General features: G+C 38.8%; 1 protein-coding gene across 1 annotated transcript in view; it reads left to right on the top strand.

Annotated features, from left to right (window-relative positions):
- Nucleotides 1-15,565, top strand: part of DNAH6 (dynein axonemal heavy chain 6) — a 258,349-nt gene that overhangs the window by 206,202 nt on the left and 36,582 nt on the right. Inside the window, exons 64-65 of the mRNA XM_047781653.1 lie at nucleotides 3,922-4,112; nucleotides 13,251-13,411. Coding sequence (XP_047637609.1) covers nucleotides 3,922-4,112; nucleotides 13,251-13,411 — 352 coding nt within the window. The remainder of the gene's footprint in view (nucleotides 1-3,921; nucleotides 4,113-13,250; nucleotides 13,412-15,565) is intronic.

The following is a 15,565-nucleotide window of genomic DNA, read 5'->3' as shown; positions in this document are numbered from 1 at the left end:
CTTCTGCTAATCTTAAACTTAGTTTGTTCTTTTTCTAGTTCTATGAAGTATAAAGTTTTTTTTTACATCTTTTTTTTTCTTAATGTAGATGTTTTTTCTGTAAGGTTTTCTCTTAGAACTGTTTTCAGCATCCAAAGGTTTAGATATGTTGTGCTTCCATTTTCATTTGGTTCAGGATTTTTTTCCATTTTGATTTCTTTTATGACCTGTTCATTGTTCAGGAGCAAATATATCTCCACATATTTGTGAATTTTTCAGTTTTCTTCCTGTTATTGATTTCTAGTTTTATGTGGTTAGAAAATTTACTTGGTATGATTTCAGTCTTCTTAAATTTGCTAAGATTTTGTGATCTATTCTGGAGAATGTTCCATGACCACTTGAGAAGAATATTTATTCTGATTCTTTGGGATGGAATAACTGTATGTGTCTCTTAGGCCCACTTGATCCCAAGTATACTTCAAGTCTAATGCTTCCTTATTGATTTTCTGTCTAGGTGTTAAAAATATGGTATTGAAGTCCCCCATTATTGTATTGCTATTTCTCCCTTCAGATTTGTTAGACTTTGCCTAATACAATTAAGTGGTCTAATGTTGGGTCACATGTATTGATAATTGTTATATCCCCTTGATGAGCTGACCCCTTTATCATTACATAATGACCTTCTTTGTCTCCTGTTACAGTTTTTTACTTTAAAGTCTATTTTGTCTGATACACATATATGCTCTTTTTTGCTTCCTCTTATGTGGAATATCTTTTTCCATCTTTTCACTTTGAGCATATATGTGTCCTTGAAGCTGAACTGAATCTCTTATGGGAAGCATGATTGGGCCTTTTTTTTTTTTTTTTTAATCCATTCAGCCTTTTGATTGAAGAATTTAATCCATTTCTGTTTAGCGTTATTATTGTTAGGTAAAGACATGTCAATTCCATCTTAATAGTTGTTTTCTGGTGGTTTTATAGTTCTCTGTCTCCTTTCATCCTCTCTTGCTGTCTTCCTTTTTTAATTGATGATTTTCCATAGTGTATACTTTGATTTCCTTACCTTTATCTTTTATTTACCTACTGTAGGTTGTTGCTCTGTGGTTACCATGAGGCTTATATAAAATATTCTTTAGATGTAATAGTCCATTTTAAACTGATAACAGGAGTTCCCGTCATGGTGCAGTGGTTAACAAATCTGACTAGGAACCATGAGGTTGCGGGTTTGATCCCTGCCCTTGCTCAGTGGGTTAAGGATCTGGCGTTGCTGTGAGCTGTGGTGTAGGTTGCAGACGCGGCTTCAATCCCATGTTGCTGTGGCTCTGGTGTAGGCTAGAGACTACAGCTCTGATTTGACCCCTAGCCTGGGAACCTCCATATGCCGCGGGAAGCGACCCTGGAAAAGGCAAAAAGACCAAAAAAAAAAATAATAATAATAATAAATAAACTAATAACAACTTAACTTTGCATACAGAAACCTTACCCTCTCCCTCTCAAACATATTATATTTTTATGTCATATCTTATTTTTATATAATATATCCATTAACATATAATTATACGAGTTCCCATTGTGGCACAGTGGAAACAAATCCAACAGTATCCATGAGGATGCAGGTTCAATCCCTGGCCTTACTCAGCAGGTTAAGGATCTGGCATTGCCATGAGCTGTGGTGTAGGTCACAGACATGGCTTGGGTCCCAAGTTGCTGTAGCTGTGGCATAGGCCAGTGGCTGCAGCTATGATTCAACCCCTAGCCTGGGAACCTCCATATGCCATGGGTGTGGCCTAAAAAGACAAAAAGTAGTAATTATTATTATAGTTATAGTTATTTTTAATACTTTTACCCTTTAACCATTCACTAGAGTTAAGTAATTAACACAATACCATAATTTAGTATAGAGTATTCTGAATTTGACTATGTGCTTAACTTTACCAGTGTATATTTTTATGTGTTTTCATCTTGCAGATTAGCATCCTTTTATTACAGCTTAAAGAACTTCTCTCAGCAGATCAGTTTCTTTCAAAGGAAGATCTAATTGTGATGTACTCCCTCAGCTTTTACTTGTTTGCGAAAGTATCTCTTCTACTTTCTGAAGGGTAACTTTGCTGGGTGAAGTACTCTTGGTTGGCAGGTTTTTTTTCTTTTGGCACTTTAAATATATCATCTCACTTTTTGCTGAGAAATCCAGTGGTCATCTTATGAGGGTTCCTTTGTATATGAGAAGATTTATTTCTCTTGCTGCTTTTAAAGTCTTCTCTTTGTCTTTGATTTTAAACAGTTTTATTATAATGTGTCTTGGAAAAGATCATTTTGAATTGCAATTTTGAGGGAATCTATAAGCTTAATTAATTTATATGTCCAAATCTCACTGAGCTTCGGAAAGTTCCCTGCCACTATTTCTTTAAATAAGTTTTATGCCCCCTTCTCCCTCTCTTTCCCTTCTGGGACTCAAAAATGCATAGATTGTTTCTGTTAATGGTATCCATAGTTCTTTTTTGTTTTTTTTCTTTGTTTTCCTCTGACTGAATGATTTTTAAAAACCTATATTATACTTCACAGGTACTTTTTTCTGTTTGATTCAGTATGCTGTGGGTGCTCTCCATTGCACTTTTAAAATTTTCAATCATTGTATTCTTCAGCTCCAGAATTTCTATTTGGATCTTTCAGTGATTTTTATCTTTGTATTAAACTTCTCATTTTGTTCATATATTTTTCACTGGTTTTGTTGAATTGTATTTCTTTAGTTTTTTATTTGTTCGTTTTTTATTTCACTGAGATTTCTTAAAACAACTATAATTTTTTTATCCAGAAAATTACAGATCTCCATTTCTTTGGGGTTAGTCATTGGAAAATCATTGTGTTCCTTTTCAGTGTCATGTTTTCTTGTTTTTTGTTTGTTTGTTTGTTTTTTCTCATGTCCCTTAAAGCTTTGCATTGCTGTCCTCACATTTAAAGGATGTCACCTCCTCCAGACTTCACTGCATGACTTTGGGAGAGAAATACCTTCTATCAGCCCCATTAGGGATTCTGAGGCTTTCTTAGACTTGTTCAAAGGATACACTTGCTTTGCAATTCTTGTTCCCTCTTGAGAGAGAATTCTTAAGATTGTACATTTTTTTCTTGATCCTTCAAAGCTAGGCCAGGTGCAGGAAGCCTGAATGCTCATGTTTGTATGCTTTCTTCCAATCCTGCAGAGGTGGGCCAACTTTTTGCATATGCTTTCTAACCATATGCAAAGGCTTACCTCACTGCCCTCACCCTGAAGGACACACACAGGGAGCCAGCCATATGGTAAGGGAAGGTATACTGAGCATTGTGCTTGTGGAGTGGCCCACAGAGTTCCACTGGGCCAGTTGGAAGGATCCACTGGTGAGGCATCCCCAGAAGTTTGTGGGCAGGCCTCCTGATGGAGTCTGAGAAGCAGTTAGTAGGAACTACATCTTTTGATATGTTCCATTCTGGGCTGTGGCTACTGTTCTCCCACCCCACAGCTGTACAGTTCACAAGTCAGTATTCTGAATGGGGTGAGAAAGAAATGGGGCTCTTTGTCAGTATCTCACACACCTGGGGAAGCCAGACACTCACTCACACACTCTCACTTCCCTCCATGGGAGAAATCATGGGCTCAGAAGGTCAGTTTTGGCATTGAGCTATGCCTCCTTGGGGAGGAGTGACACAGGCAAAGTGAAACTGTTCCTCTTACTGTCTTCAGTGCATCCAGTCTCAGATTATTTTTCCTTAATCTGGAAGCTCTCTGCTGGAGTCCCAGGCTTCTGGAAAGATGCAGTGTAATCCACCACATCAGTTTACAGAAATGAATACACCTAATCAAAAGGAAATGAGTGCAGGACAACAGAGAAGTTAAGGAGAAAAATAGGGTACAGTTACAAAACGATCTTCATCCAATGTATTTTTCATGTCTTTCCTTTCAACTTTCAGGTGGTTTTTGCTCTTACAGACTTCGTAATAGAAAACCTTGGGAAAAGCTTTATAGAGACGCCACCTGTGGACCTGCCCACTCTATATCAAGACATGTCCTACAACACACCCCTGGTATTTATCTTAAGCACAGGCTCAGATCCCATGGGTGCATTTCAGAGATTCGCCCGGGAAAGTGGATATTCAGAACGGTAAGGTTGCACTGTACAGTTTTAATAATTCATATGAACATATCCTTGTTAAAATGTGCCTTTTGGGGAGTTCCAGATGTGGCTCAGTAGGTTAAGAACCCAACTAATATCCATGAGTATGTGGGTTCAATCCCTGGCCACATTCAGTGGGTTAAGGATCTGGCATTGCCACAAGCTGCAGCGTAGGTTGCAGATACGACTCAGATCTGGCGTTACTATGGCCATGGCGTAGGCCAGCAGCTGCAGCTCCAATTCTACTTCTAGCCCGGGAATGCCCATATGCCCCAGGTGCAGCCCTGAAAAGGGAAAAAAAGTGCCTTTTGTTCTTCCCTCTGTGGAGTATGAATTCCTAATTCAGGCACCCCTTACTAAATAAATTTAAGATACTTTAAAATTTAGCTGTGCATATTGTTAAAATGGGGTCAAAAATCATAAAAGCAAATGTAAACTTCATTTGAGCAAAAGGGAGACTGCTTAACATGTTGAAGCATACTAATCTAATGCAACAATGATTAAAACATGTTATTTAAGACATTATTTTAATGTAACTAGAAAAGAACTCCTCATGCTCAAATGTGCAAAAAGCTCCATAGCTCTTTATGGTGTAATTTTAATCTCGTCTTTCTCCTGAGCCTCTCTTCTGCAGGGTAACAGAGAGAGGGGGAAGTTTAAACTTGTGAATTTATATTATGATATTTTCTTGAAGTTTAAATGTATCCAGAGTAAGCTGATTAGGCTTCTTTCTCATAAGAGCTCAGTCTTCCTGACTTCTTCCTCCATTCCCATCCAAGATGGTGTCCCCATAAGTAGCAAGTATACAGGATGGCAGGGGGCAGGGTAAAGTAGGGGTCTCGTGTCTAGGATTTAAGCTCCAGTTCTAATAGGCCATTGCATGGAGTGGCTGGTCTGGCCTGGCCCCTGGACTGGGGATTACAAGATGATGGGTCCCATCTGTTGTTTGAAGTTCATAATCTGTATTAGGCTTCTCCAGAGAAACAGAACCCACAGGATATATATAAATATGTATATATATATACATATGTATACATATTTATCCTATATGTATTTGTATATATATCATGTATGTAAAATAAGAAATGGGGAGTTACTGTTGTGGCTCAGTGGTGACAAACCCAGCTAGTATGAGGACATGGGTTCGATCCCTGGCCTCACTCAGTGGGTTAAGGGTCCAGGGTTGCCGTGAGTTGCAGTGAAGCTTGCAGATGTGGCTTGGATCTGGCATTGCTGTGGCTGTGGTGTAGGCCAGCACATGCAGCTCCAATTTGACACCTAGCCTGGGAACTTCCACATTTTGCATGTGTAGCCTTAAAACAAAAACAAAATAAGAAATCAGCTTACATAATTATGGAGGCTTGATAAACCCCAAAATCTAAAGTCAGCAGGACGGAAATCCAGGAGAGCCAATGTGTAGTTCCAGTCCAAGTCCAAAGGCCTGAAAACCAGGAGTAATGACACAAGTTCCAGTCTGAAAGCCAGCAGGCTCAAGACCCAAGAAAAGCCAGTGATTTCATCTGAATCCAAAGAAAATAATTTCTTAGAAAGTGAGAACCAGAAATAAGACATTATTCTACCCTGATGAAGGATATCTTAAAATTTTTAATGGATCTGGCAAGGTTACTGGACATGAAATAGATTGTATTAATGTATACTAGCAACAGGAACTCTCATTCATTGCTGGTAAGAATGCAAAATGGGACAGCCCCTCTGGAAGACAGTTTGGTGCTTGCTTACAAACATACTCATATCAGAGCAGTCACTCAAATAAGCCAGCATACAGATTTAATCATGAACATGCTTCAAACAAAATAAAATTAAAAAGAAAAAAATAAAAAAGAGTCATCAAAACCATAAAATGTGGGCAAGGGATGTTAGGAAGTAAATAACCCTTTTTGTTTGTTTGTATGTTTCTCTTCTTAATTTTAATATAGTAATGAAGGGTTTGAACTTACAGGACCATCAGGCTAAAACACACAATTATGGGAAGGGGTTAGCATACTTAAAAAGCAGGGCAACCACAAGCCAAAACCAAATATTGCATTTCCAAAAAATGAAAAAAAAAACAACACTCAAGCAGATAATAACAGGAGACCATCCAACTAAAAAAAAAAAGGAAGAATGAAGAACCATAGAATCAACTGGAACACGAGGTTCAAATGGCAATAAATAATCATCTATCAATTATCACCTTAAATGTCAATGGACTGAACGCCCCAATCAAAAGACACAGAACGGCTGAGTGGATAAAAAGGCAAAAACCTTCAATATGCTGCCTACAAGAAACTCACCTTAGGACAAAAGATACATATAGATTGAAAGTGAAAGGGTGGGGAAAAATATTTCACGCCAATAGACATGACAGAAAAGCAGGAGTTGCAATGCTCATATCAGACAAAATAGACTTTAAAACAAAAGACATAAGGAAAGACAAAGAAGGACACTACTTAATGATTAAGGGATCCATCCAAGGAGAGGATGTTACTATCGTCAACATATATGCCCCAAATACAGGAGCACCCAGATACATACAACAAATATTAACAGACATAAAGGGAGATATTGATGAGAATACAATCATAGTAGGAGACCTTAATACCCCCTCACATCAATGGACAGATCCTCTAGACAGAAAACCAATAAAGCAACAGAGATCCTAAAGGAAACAATAGAAAAGTTAGACTTCATTGATATCTTCAGGACACTACATCCAAAAAAAGCAGAATACACATTCTTCTCAAATGCTCATGGAACATTCTCAAGAATCGACCACATATTGGGACACAAAGCTAATCTCAATAAATTTAGGAGCATAGAAATTATCCCAAGTATTTTCTCTGACCACAATGCCATGAAATTAGAAATCAACCATGGGAAAAGGAAAGAGAAAAAACCTACTACATGGAGACTAAACAACATGCTACTAAAAAACCAATGGGTCAATGAGGAAATCAAGAAGGAAATTAAAAACTACCTTGAAACAAATGATAATGAAGACACAACCACTCAAAATCTATGGGATGCTGCGAAAGCAGTGCTCAGAGGGAAATATATAGCAATACAGGCCTTTCTGAAAAAAGAAGAAAGATCCCAAATTGACAACTTAACCCTCCACCTAAATGAATTAGAAAAAGAACAAAAAAGTCCTAAAGTCAGCAGAAGGAAGGAAATTATAAAGATCAAAGAAGAAATCAATAAAATAGAGACTCAAAAAAACAATAGAGAAAATTAATAAAACCAAGAGCTGGTTCTTTGAAAAGGTAAACAAAATTGACAAACCCCTGGCCAGACTCACTAAAAAGAGGAGAGAAAGAACCCAAATAACCAAAATTATAAATGAAAAAGGAGAAATCACAACAGATACCGCAGAAATACAAAAAACCATAAGAGAATACTATGAACAACTATATGGCAACAAGTTTGACAATCTGGAAGAAATGGACAATTTTCTAGAATCTTACAGCCTGCCAAAACTGAATCAAGTAGAAACAGACCAACTGAACAGACCGATCACTAGAAATGAAATTGAAGAGGTCATAAAATCACTCCCTACAAATAAAAGTCCAGGACCAGATGGCTTCACAGGTGAATTTTATCAAACATATAAAGAGGAATTGGTGCCCATCCCCCTTAAACTCTTTCAAAAGGTTGAAGAAGAAGGAATACTCCCAAAGACATTCTATGATGCCACCATCACCCTCATTCCAAAACCAGACAGAGATACCACCAAAAAAGAAAACTATCGCCCAATATCATTGACGAATACAGATGCAAAAATTCTCAACAAAATCTTAGCCAACCGAATCCAACAACATATCAAAAAAATTATACACCATGACCAGGTTGGGTTCATCCCAGGTTCACAAGGATGGTTCAACATACTCAAATCAATCAGCATCATACACCACATTAACAAAAAAAAGGGCAAAAATCATATGATCATCTCAATAGACGCAGAAAAAGCATTTGACAAAGTCCAACATCCATTCATGACCAAGACCCTCGCCAAAGTGGGTATAGAGGGAACATTCCTGAACATAATCAAAGCCATTTATGACAAACCCACAGCAAATATAATCCTCAATGGGGAAAAACGGAAAGCCTTCTCACTTCAATCTGGAACAAGACAGGGATGCCCACTCTCACCACTGCTCTTCAACATTGTTTTGGAAGTCCTAGCCACAGCAATTAGACAAACCAAAGAAACAAAAGGCATCCATATAGGAAGAGAAGAGATCAAACTGTCACTGTATGCAGATGACATGATACTATACATAGAAAACCCTAAGGACTCAACCCCAAAACTCCTTGAACTGATTCATAAATTCAGCAAAGTAGCAGGATATAAGATGAACATTCAGAAGTCACTTGCATTTCTGTATACCAGCAATGAAATATTAGAAAAGGAATACAAAAATACGATACCTTTTAAAATTGCACCTCACAAAATCAAATACCTCGGAATACACCTGACCAGGGAGGTAAAGGACCTATATGCCGAGAACTATAAAACTTTCATCAAAGAAATCAAAGAAGATGTAAAGAAATGGAAAGATATTCCATGTTCCTGGATTGGGAAAATCAATATTGTCAAAATGGCCATACTACCCAAAGCAATCTACAGATTCAATGCAATCCCTATCAAATGACCCAGGACATTTTTCACAGAACTAGAACAAACAATCCAAACGTTTATATGGAACCACAAAAGACCCAGAATTGCCAAAGCAATCCTGAGAAACAAAAACCAAGCAGGAGGCATAACTCTCCCAGACTTCAAGAAATACTACAAAGCCACAGTCATCAAAACAGTGTGGTACTGGTATCAAAACAAACAGACAGACCAATGGAACAGAATAGAGAACCCAGAAATAAACCCTGACACCTATGGTCAATTAATCTTTGACAAGGGAGGCAAGAACATACAATGGGAAAAAGAAAGTCTATTTAGCAAGCATTGCTGGGAAATCTGGACAGCTGCATGCAAATCAATGAAACTAGAACACACCCTCACGCCATGCACAAAAATACACTCAAAATGGCTGAAAGACTTAAATATAAGACAAGACACCATCAAACTCCAGGAAGAGAACATAGGCAAAACACTCTCTGACATCAACATCATGAATATTTTCTCAGGTCAGTCTCCCAAAGCAATTGAAATTAGAGCAAAAATAAACCCATGGGACCTCATCAAACTGAAAAGCTTTTGCACAGCAAAGGAAACCAAAAAGAAAACAAAACGACAACTTATAGAATGGGAGAAAATAGTTTCAAACGATGCAACAGACAAGGGCTTAATCTCTAGCCCTTTATATATATAAACAACTTATACAACCCAACAGCAAAAAGCCAATCAATCAATGGAAAAATGGGCAAAAGACCTGAATAGACTGTTCTCCAAAGAAGATATACAGATGGCCAGCAAACACATGAAAAAATGCTCAACATCGCTGATTATAAGAGAAATGCAAATCAAAACTACCATGAGATATCACCTCACACCAGTCAGAATGGCCATCATTAATAAATCCACAAATAACAAGTGCTGGAGGGGCTGTGGAGAAAAGGGAACCCTCCTGCACTGTTGGTGGGAATGTCAACTGGTACAGCCACTATGGAGAACAGTTTGCAGATACCTTAGAAATCTATACATAGAACTTCCATATGACCCCGCAATCCCACTCTTGGGCATCTATCCAGACAAAACTCTACTTAAAAGAGACATGTGCACCTGCATGTTCATTGCAGCACTATTCACAATAGCCAAGACATGGAAACAACCCAAATGTCCATCGACAGAGGATTGGATTCGGAAGAGGTGGTATATATACACAATGGAATACTACTCAGCCATAAAAAAGAATGACATAATGCCATTGGCAGCAACATGGATGGAACTAGAGAATCTCCTACTGAGTGAAATGAGCCAGAAAGACAAAGACAAATACCATATGATATCACTTATAACTGGAATCTAATATCCAGCACAAATGAACATCTCCTCAGAAAAGAAAATCATGGACTTGGAGAAGAGACTTGTGGCTGCCTGATGGGAGGGGGAGGGAGTGGGAGGGATCGGGAGCTTGGGCTTATCAGATACAACTTAGAATAGATTTACCAGGAGATCCTGCTGAATAGCATTGAGAACTTTGTCTAGATACTCATGTTGCAACAGAAGAAAGGCTGGGGGAAAAATGTAATTGTAATGTATACATGTAAGGATAACCTGACCCCCTTGCTGTACAGTGGGAAAATAAAAAAAATAAAAAAATTAAAAAAAAAAAACATACTCATATCATATGATCCAAGAGTCTAGTATTTATCCAAAGGAGTTGAAAACATATGGTTCACATAAGAACCTACATGTGGATATTTATAGCAGCTTTATTCATAATTTCCAAAACTTGGAAGCAAACAAGATATCCTTCAGCAGATGAGTAGATAAATAAACTACAGTATATCCATACAATGGAACAGTATTCAGTGCTAAAAAGAAATGAGCTATTGGAGTTCCCTGGTGGCCTAGGAGATTAAGGATTATCAGTGCTGTGGCTCAGGTTGCTGGCACAGGTTTGATCTCTGGCCCAGGAACCTCTGCATGCCATGGGCACAGCAAAAGAAAGAAAGGAAGGAAGGAAGGAAGAAACGGAGGAAGATCCTAAGAAAAGAAAGAAGATAGAGTGGGGGAAAGGAGGGAGGAAGAAAGGAGAGAAAGAAAATAAGAAAGGAAGGGAGGGAGGAAGAAAGAAATGAGCTACCAAGCCATGAAAAGACATGGAGGAATTTCAATGCGTATTACTCAGCGAAAGAAGCCAATCAGAAAAGGCTATATGCTGCATGATTCCAAGTATGACATACTAGAAAAGACAGAACTATGGAAACAGTAAAAACAAAACAGCAACAACGACAGTTTATATCCAATGCAAAGAACTCTTATAAATCACTAAGAAAAAGACAGTTGAATCAGTAGAAAAAAAGGGGAGAGGGATATAAAAGGGAATAGCCAAATGACCAATAAATAAACCCATGAAAAGGGGAAACAATTTAAAACCTCAGTGAGATACAACATATCCACCAGGTGGTAACGAGGATGTGGAAAAACAAGTACTCTATCTACCACTGATAGAAATGTGGAATGGGCCATCACTTTGAAAAGTAGTTTGATATTATAAAAATGTTAAATATACACATACCCTGTTCCATTCCTAGGAACATACAAAAAATGGAGTACACATGTACAGGGAGAGACTTCTAGAGAATGTCTATTGCAACGTTGTTTGTAAAAGAAACAGAAGTAGCCCAAATGTTCATCAAGAGCAGAATGGATGGATAAACTGACACAAGTATACAGTAGAATTTCTTTTTAGGCTGCACCCATGGCATATAGAAGTTCCCAGGCCAAGGACTGAGTCATAGCTACAGCTGTCACCTACACTACAGCTACAACAATACCAGATCCTTTAACCCACTGCTCTGGGCCACGGATTGAACCTGCATCTCTGAAGGGACCCAAGCCACTGCAGTTGGATTCTTAACACACTGTGCCACAGCAGGAACTCTGCAGAGTAGAATATTACATGACAATGAAAATGAATAAACTACTGACACACAATAATATGAATTAACATCAAAACATAATATTGATTTAAATAGGAAAAAATATATATGTATATACATGTATAATGCTCTATGATTCCATTTATATAAATTCAAAAACAAGCAAAATTAATCTGTGGTGGTAGAATTCAAAATAGTTGTTGCCTTTGAGAATAAGGAAGGATACTGATTGGAAGTGTGCTGATAATGTTTTTTTCGCCCTGGGTGATGGTATCTGTGTACATTCACTTTGGAAGAATTCATTCATCAAGGCATACACTAATGGAGTTCCCATCATGGCTCAGTGGTTAAGGAATCTGACTAGTATCCATGAGGATGCAGGTTCGATCCCTGGCCTCACTCAGTTGGTTAAGGATCCCGCATTGCTCTGAGCTGTGGTGTAGGTCACAGACACAACTTGGATCACAGGTTGCTGTGGCTGTGGTGTAGGCTGGCAGCTACAGCTCTGATTCGACTCCTAGCCTGGTAACCTCCTCATGCTGCAGGTGCAGCCCTAAGAAGACCAAAAAAAAAAAAAAGAAGAAGAAGAAGAAGACATATACTGATGATTTGTATTATTCTTCTGTGAATATATATATATATATTTTTTTTTTTTTTTTTTGCTTTTTGCTTTTCTAAGGCCGCACCTGCGGCCTATGGAGGTTCCCAGGCTAGGGGTCTAATCGGAGCTGTAGCCGCAGGCCTACACCAGAGCTACGGGAACGCGAGATCCAAGCCACGTCTGCGACCTACACCACAGCTCACAGCAACACCAGATCCTTAACCCACTGAGCAAGGACAAGGATTGAACCTGCAATCTCATGGCTCCTCGTCGGATTTGTAGATTTTAATTTTTTTTGTCTTTTGCCTTTTTTGTTGTTGTTGTTGTTGTTGCTATTTCTTGGGCCGCTCCCGTGGCATATGGAGGTTCCCAGGCTAGGGGTTGAATCGGAGCTGTAGCCACCGGCCTACGCCAGAGCCACAGCAACGTGGGATCCGAGCCGCGTCTGCAACCTACACCACAGCTCACGGTAACGCCGGATCGTTAACCCACTGAGCAAGGGCAGGGACCGAACCCGAAACCTCATGGTTCCTAGTCGGATTCGTTAACCACTGCGCCACGACGGGAACTCCCTGTAGATTTTAATTTTTAAGGTTTTTTTTTAAAAAACACTATCAAGTGTTGGAGTCAGGACAATGGGAGGGAGAAAGGGGAGATAATTGGAGTAAAGGGGGCTCAGAGAGACATCTCCAGAGTATTGGCAATGTTCTCTTCTCAACCACAGATGTTCATTTTTGATAACTCACACAACTGTTTATTTGGTTTTTGCACTTTTCTGTATATATATTACAATAAAAAAAATGTTAAAGACAAGGAAATTAGAAAAAATATTTACATGTGCCTCAGAATGAGGATGTGAAATGTGTGCATATTCTAGGCAAAAGCCTACCATATTTACAATTCTTAATAGTTGCATTGCTTAAAAACAATGTAAAACAGCAGTTTGTTGTTGTTGAATTCAGGGTGCAGTCAATTTCACTGGGGCAAGGACAAGGACCCATTGCTGAAAGAATGATCAAAGATGCAATGAAAACAGGAAACTGGGTATTTCTGCAAAACTGCCACCTTGCCGTTTCTTGGATGTTGGCAATGGAGGAGCTTATTAAAACCTTCACAGATTCAAGTATGTTGAGCACATAGCATTTGTATAGTAATACCCTTTTTTTATTACTCAATGAATTTATTACATTTATAGTTGTACCATGATCATCACAATCCAGTTTTATAGGATTTCCATCCCACACCCTCAGCGCATCCCCCCACCCCCCAAACTGTCTCCTTTGGAAACCATAAGTTTTTCAAAGTCTGTGAGTCAGTATCTGTTCTGCAAAGAAGTTCATTCTGTCCTTTTTTCAGATTCCACATGTCAGTGAAAGCTAATAATACCCTTTTTTATGTGGCCTTTCTTTTGAATCCCATCCTTATAATAATTATTGATTGTAGGCATTATTTCCCCCATAATAAAAAGGAGAAATGTGAGATTAGAGGGGTTTAAGTTCAGTTACACAAACCAGATTCAAATAAAAACCTTCTGACTCTGAGCTGAGGGTGTGACACAGTGGATCACTGCTGTTTCATGTCACCTTCTATGAGAGGCCATTTGAATTCAAGATACATTGCATACAGGCATGATAAAAAGAAATAGAATATGGACTTAGGACCCTAAAAGAGGAAATTAAATCTTTCACTATAGAATGAGAGAAATTAAGGAACAGAGTTCAAATTAGTACTCGTTCCCTTAGTGTTTTACCACTTTTCATCCTCTGTAACCCTTGTGACAATTAACCTTACTTGGTGCCTAGGAGCCACACACACACCCCATGGTGGTACCCAGCATGAGTTATAGTTGTACCACTAGCTATAGTATCACCTTCTTTCCCACTCAGCAAAGTGTGATAGACCACAGAGAGGAGGGAAGGGGAGTTAGACTCTACTCACTTTTATCTGTTAGTGTGAAATAATTGAAACCTTAGGAACTGTGTTATTGGTAATAAGCTGTGTGGGCCCCACTTCTCTGCTGTCCCAGGAGGCCACGGAGAAGAACCATCAGCCTGGGATATGCAGAGCCCTTTCTCTGAGGTCCTCCCTCGTGCCCTAACCACAGAGGGCTTTCTGGGAAGGTGAGAGCTCTGCACACAAACTTGCAAGTGACTTTCTCATTGCTACTTACTCTGGTGGAGAGCAGCTTCTTTACGGCAGGCCCAGCAGCACTGGTTACCAGGCTACAACCAGGGCTTAGCAGCCTTCACCTAAAAGCCCCTCACTTCCTGGTTCCCCTTGCCCTGTGTTCTGCAGGCTGCTTCCATCTGGGATAAAGAGTCACTGGCATCTACCATTCAGAATCTCCACTCTTCCCTACAAATAAGAGAGAGCCCTTTTCCAGATGGGCTGGGTCTTTGGCTTTTTCCATTTAAATAATTAAAGAAAATGACAAGAAGCCTTTAGCACTCTACTGTTCGTGGGTCCCTGATGATGAGGATTATGATTAAGAAAAAGATGCTAGGGCAGCCACCTAAAAAGCGTTTGCTGCAGTGGTACTATGGGAGCCTTCCGAATGTGGACAAGTCATTCAACTTCATAGTGACCTGGACAAGAGCATTTGCCAGTCCTTCAAGGAGGCTGGATGGGCTATGGAAGCCAGCAAAGGTGTAGATGGATTTTAAGTGCGTAAGTGAATAGAAGAATCTTCTTTTGGTCCCTGTTACAATTATTTACTAACTTAACCATTTAAGTTCTAATGTTTAACTTGAACCAGAAAAAAAAAAAAAGTTTAGATAATAAGCTGAAAAGGGAAAGTGAATGAAAGAAAAAGGAGAGAAAGGAAGTAAAACAGCCTCTGGACTTGAAATTCTAAGACATGAGTAGCGTTTAGTCCCTTCCACTTCCTGACTGTACATTTCAGGCCTCTTCTCTGGGTCTGTTTCCCCAGCCATAAAATGACTGCATAGCATCATTGCTAAAAGTCCCAAACTAAGGTGATTTCTAAGTCCATCGCATCTCTAAACTTCTGTGATGTTTATGAAAGTGAAGATACTTGATGCCTTTACATCAAGAAAAAAAAAAGTTATTTTTAAAAAATGCTTCTCTAAACCTTGTAGGTTTTTTAGTTAATGAAATCTTTAGCCCTGAGACTTTGGTGACATTTGACTTCTATGTGTAGTAATAGTTTTTACCATATAAGCAACTTTCATGTCACTCTAGAATCGTACTAGAAATAACTTTGTCTGTTTAATGTAGCTCATGAATTTAGATGACCAAACCAAGAAGCATAAATTCA

This window comes from Phacochoerus africanus, chromosome 5 (assembly GCF_016906955.1).
Source record: "Phacochoerus africanus isolate WHEZ1 chromosome 5, ROS_Pafr_v1, whole genome shotgun sequence".
NCBI lineage: Eukaryota > Metazoa > Chordata > Mammalia > Artiodactyla > Suidae > Phacochoerus > Phacochoerus africanus.
Note: the sequence above shows the minus strand (reverse complement) of the source record. Positions and strands in the feature narration are given on the sequence as shown.